This window comes from Myotis brandtii, unplaced genomic scaffold (assembly GCF_000412655.1).
Source record: "Myotis brandtii unplaced genomic scaffold, ASM41265v1 scaffold326, whole genome shotgun sequence".
NCBI classification, from domain to species: domain Eukaryota; kingdom Metazoa; phylum Chordata; class Mammalia; order Chiroptera; family Vespertilionidae; genus Myotis; species Myotis brandtii.
Window position 1 is genome coordinate 514011 of NW_005362534.1, and position 4739 is coordinate 518749.

General features: G+C 40.1%; 1 protein-coding gene across 5 annotated transcripts in view; it reads left to right on the plus strand.

The window, feature by feature from the left end:
- PPEF1 (protein phosphatase, EF-hand calcium binding domain 1) overlaps positions 1-4739 on the plus strand; it is a 126306-nt gene that overhangs the window by 103214 nt on the left and 18353 nt on the right. For all 5 annotated transcript variants that reach the window (XM_014543449.1, XM_014543448.1, XM_014543450.1 and 2 more), the window contains 2 exons: positions 1883-2068; positions 4129-4271. In XM_014543449.1, coding sequence (XP_014398935.1) covers positions 1883-2068; positions 4129-4271 — 329 coding nt within the window. The remainder of the gene's footprint in view (positions 1-1882; positions 2069-4128; positions 4272-4739) is intronic.

The following is a 4739-nucleotide window of genomic DNA, read 5'->3' on the forward strand; positions in this document are numbered from 1 at the left end:
GCCATCTTGTGATGACATGGGGTGGCCATCTTGTGACAACGTGGGGGCAGCCATCTTGTGATGACATGGGGTGGCCATCTTGTGACAACGTGGGGGCAGCCATCTTGTGATGTGAGGGCATGAGGGTCATTATTCATATTACCTCTTTATTATATAGGATGCCAAGTCATCCTCCAAACATGAATTTATGGTATAGGAGCAAGATATCTTTCAGTTTAAAATGCAAGTGTTATTTTTATCATAAACACCAGCAAAGTAAATGGGTTCCATTTTATTTATTTGTAGGGTAGGGTTGTTCTAGTGATTGAATTTAGTAGGGAAGAAAGGAGGATCATCTTTAGGTGGTTTTAATTCTCACTTTAATCAATCATCAAAAACTCTACAAGTGTCTGAAATGTGTCTGGTGCAGTGTTTCTCCAGTTCTGACCTGGTGCCTGTCATCCCAGAGCAGTTACCCAGCCAGTTCTGTTCTTTTCTCCATCTCACTGTCTTTTCCATTACTTATATCTAGCTCTCCTTCAATGCCAAACCTATAAATATCTGTACTATCATGTTTAGTGGGACAGCCACTTCTGGCCCTCTTCTTAAGACCCACTAGAGCAGCGGTTCTCAGCCTGTGGGTCGTGACCCCTTTGGGGGTCGAACAACCCTTTCACAGGAGTCGCCTAAGACCATCGGAAAACACATATATAATTACGTATTGTTTTTGTGATTAATCACTATGCTTTAATTATGTTCAATTTGTAACAATGAAATTGGGGGGTCACCAAAACATGAGGAACAGTATTAAAGGGTCGCGGCATTAGGAAGGTTGAGAACCACTGCACGAGAGTAACTGTACAACTTAAAATGCATGCTTCCTCATTCCCTCAAAAGAAGCACGTGCAAAATATAGACTCTTAGAATCATGGTTTGTTAGAACTTTGAGATACTTTACAAGTCTTATGGCCCAAACCTCTGATTTGAAAGATCTAGAAACTGAGATCCAGAGAGTTTTCTCAAGGTTATACATATTTAGTGACAAAATTAGTTTTTTTCACTACTGTTTAAACTCCTGTAGGAGACATTTGAATAAAGAAACATTATACATAGATTACAGCCACAAACAGGAAGCCCCAAAATTTCTATTAAAATATTCTTAGAAACTTGGGTCTTTTGTCCTGGACATCATGTAGACTGCTTTTGCTTATTTCAGCCCCAAAAGAAAATGTTATGCTAATAAAATACTTGTGGGTTTAGTAGAACACATTGTGGAAACCAACCAGTGGCTAAATGTATTGTTGAAACTGAGATGTACTTATCAAGAGGGCATAAAGTCAAAAGAGATGCTTTAGGAGGTATTCTTGGATAAGCAGTTGTCTATATTTGTGATAGGAAAAAGGCTTCCTCACCTTATGTACTCAACAGTACAAACACCAGGGCCAAAGCCACAACTGAGAGACCTACCTTATCTCTTTGGCCATATTAAGAATACCTAATGTGTGTTCATTGTGGGGAAATGGCTATCTCCTTTGAACATGACAATTAAGTTCTTTCAAGAGAAAAGACTTTTGTAGATTCAGCAATTGTGAAACATTTGTGATGGATTAAAAAAAAAGCCAAGGGCTGATTCTTCATGATTACTAAATATTTCCACATCAGTTACTATTATTGCAACATTGGTTATTGGGGATGAGCAGAAAGGGATTTTGGTGGCTATAAAATTAAAACTATTCTCGAAGAGATTCATGAAGGATAAAAATATGAAACAATTTTGAAGGAGGAATGAGAAATAGTAAGACTTTGGGATAATGTGGGTAAGTATTTCTGGAAAAGAATTTGGAATCTAGAAAGATAAACTCTCCCTTGTAAATAGCAGCCTAATCTGGTTTGTTGTTTTAAGGTTATCGATATTCTGTGGAGTGATCCTAGAGGGAAACGAGGCTGTTATCCAAACACATGTCGAGGAGGGGGCTGCTATTTTGGACCTGATGTTACCTCGAAGTTTCTTAATAAAAACCGTTTGAAGCTGCTCATTAGGTCTCACGAATGTAAGCCTGAAGGGTATGAAATATGCCATGATGGGAAGGTAAGCTAACATTGTTGGTGACACCATCACAGACATCCTTCCCCTAAGCACAGTCTTTCTTCACAGGATATGTCTCACCTAAAGGCCCATGGAAAGATGTCTTCCCTGGTACCTAGAGAGAAGGCCATGCTTTGGTAGACAGAAACAGGAGACTGTAGGGCAGTGATGGCGAACCTTTTGAGCTCAGCGTGTCAGCATTTTGAAAAACCCTAACTTAACTCTGGTGCTGTGTCACATATAGAAATTTTTTGATATTTGCAACCATAGTAAAACAAAGATTTATATTTTTGATATTTATTTTATATATTTAAATGCCCTTTAACAAAGAAAAATCAACCAAAAAATGAGTTCACGTGTCACCTCTGACACGCGTGTCATAGGTTCGCCATCACTGCTGTAGGGTTTACATACATTGTCGGATGGGGCCTCTCTGTCCTTCACCCTAAGGGATATTTGGTTTAATTCTGTCATCTTCCCTAATCCCAAAGACAGAAACTGACATGCAACACTAAGTACACACAGAGAAAGGCTTTTACTGATCCCAAGGCAAATCTCCAGTAAGGTGGGGTTGAGAATGTACTTATCCTCATTGAGCACTTAAATGGCAGCCGTGAATCCAGTTTGCTCTTTCACCTTTGCATGTTCCTGGTGCAGGGCAGAGCAACAAAATACACTTCCCCTCCACTCACTTGAGAAGGTGATCTCTAGGAAGTCATTCACTGTAGTTAGTTAAGCTGTAGCCACTAAAATGGAGTATATTGTGCTCCTGCAGTGGTGTGTGATAAGGCTAGAAGAGGTGAGAACTGAGGAACTGGTTTCTTGTCCCAATTTGTCCTGGGATACTCCTTTTTCTAATACTGAACAGCAATGAATACAAAAAGAATATAAATTTGCATGTCATTTCCTTCTATTTCAACACTTTTGCTTTTCTTAACTATATTACTACATTTCAGGCTCTGAATAACAATTGTGAGGTGGTTAAGGCAAGTATTATTTAGAGACTAGAGGCCCAGTGCACAAAAATTTGTGCACTCAGAGGAGTCCCTCAGCCCTGCCTGCACCCTCTCGCAGTCCGGGACCCCTTGGGGGATGTCCACTTGCCGGCTTAGGCCTGCTCCCTAAGCTGACAGTCAGACATCCCTCTGGCAGCCCAGGAGCCCTCGGGGGATGTCCTGTGGGGAGCAGGCCTAAGCTGCAGTCGGACACCCTTAGCGCTACCAAGAAAGTGGGAGAGGCTCCCGCTACCACCACTACACTTGGAGAAATCAGCCCAGTTTGTGGCTGAGCGGAGCTCCCCCTGTGGGAGCGCACTGACCACCAGGGGGCAGCTCCTGCATTGAGCGTCTGCCCCCTGGTGGTCAGTGCACATCATAGCGACCTGTCATTCCCAGTCATTCTGCTGTTAGGGTCAATTTGCATATTACCCTTTTATTATATAGGATTGTTGGTAATAAGAAAATGGAGAGAAAATAGCAGTGACTTATTAGGATAGGGCTTGATCTAAGCAAGGTTTTTGGTCACTGAAAGATGTTACCATCCATCCTCCACTACAGCCCCAAGGCCAACTGAGTGGTCGTGGTCCCTTATTTTAGCCATTATTTCTATGCCCTTAAAGCACTGGTTTTGTGGAGTGCCTTGGGCCCTCCAAATCAGTCAGTTCCAAGCAAAAGCAAAAGACTGATACTATACAAGTTTTATTTTGAATGCTCAAATATCACAAGAAAATAAAATAAAGGCTTTACCCCCTTGGAAAATTTAGAATTTACAAAACAGAGCATTAAGGAGGATTTTAAGATTGAAGCTGAGATTATACTCAAGATTGCAAGGCCATACCCTGTGTGGATGAAGGCTAAAAATCAGTACTCCTGGGGACACTGATTTAAAAGCCTTGTTTCTCTCCAGTGGAATCACGGGAAATCTTGACAGACATGAATGATTTGTATGGATTCTGAACTTTGTTTAATTTTTGCTTTTTTAAGACTTGAGCTATTTCTGACTTTATTGAAGGATATTTTGAGAACTACCTTTATGTAAACCTGATCCTCTTATTCTTTAATTAGGTTATTACGGTATTTTCTGCTTCTAATTATTATGAAGAAGGCAGTAATCGAGGTGCTTACATCAAGGTTGGTTTTTGTACAACCCTTCGATTTTTCCAGTACCAAGTAACAAAGGCAACATGCCTAAGACCTCTTCATCAAAGGTGTGTATACTCTAAGGGGAATTCTGAACATGGGTACTGGTGACCAAATAGAACCAACCAAAGTGACTAAGAACAGCCACGAGGGTGAAGACAACTACTTATTGTTTACTCATTGGTATGGAAATAGTTCCAGACACAAAGTAGTGAATACATTCATATTTGACAATAAGAAGAACAATTTTTAAATTTATACATATCTTTAGATGGATAAAGTGGTCCTTAATTGAATATTAAAAAAAGGTCCCCACACCACCCAGCCCTGTAACCTATCGTTTTGTCTTTTCCCACCCTCAAACAGCCCAGTCTGGAGTTACTTCTTTGTCTCTTCTTTATCCAGCAGTGTATATGACAAAAGAGTTGTGTGTGTTTCTCTATGTAATGGCATTCATAGCTTGTTTTCTTTTTCTCCCTTTAACATTATCTTTTTAACATTTTTCACTATAAAATGAATATATTTATTATTAAGAA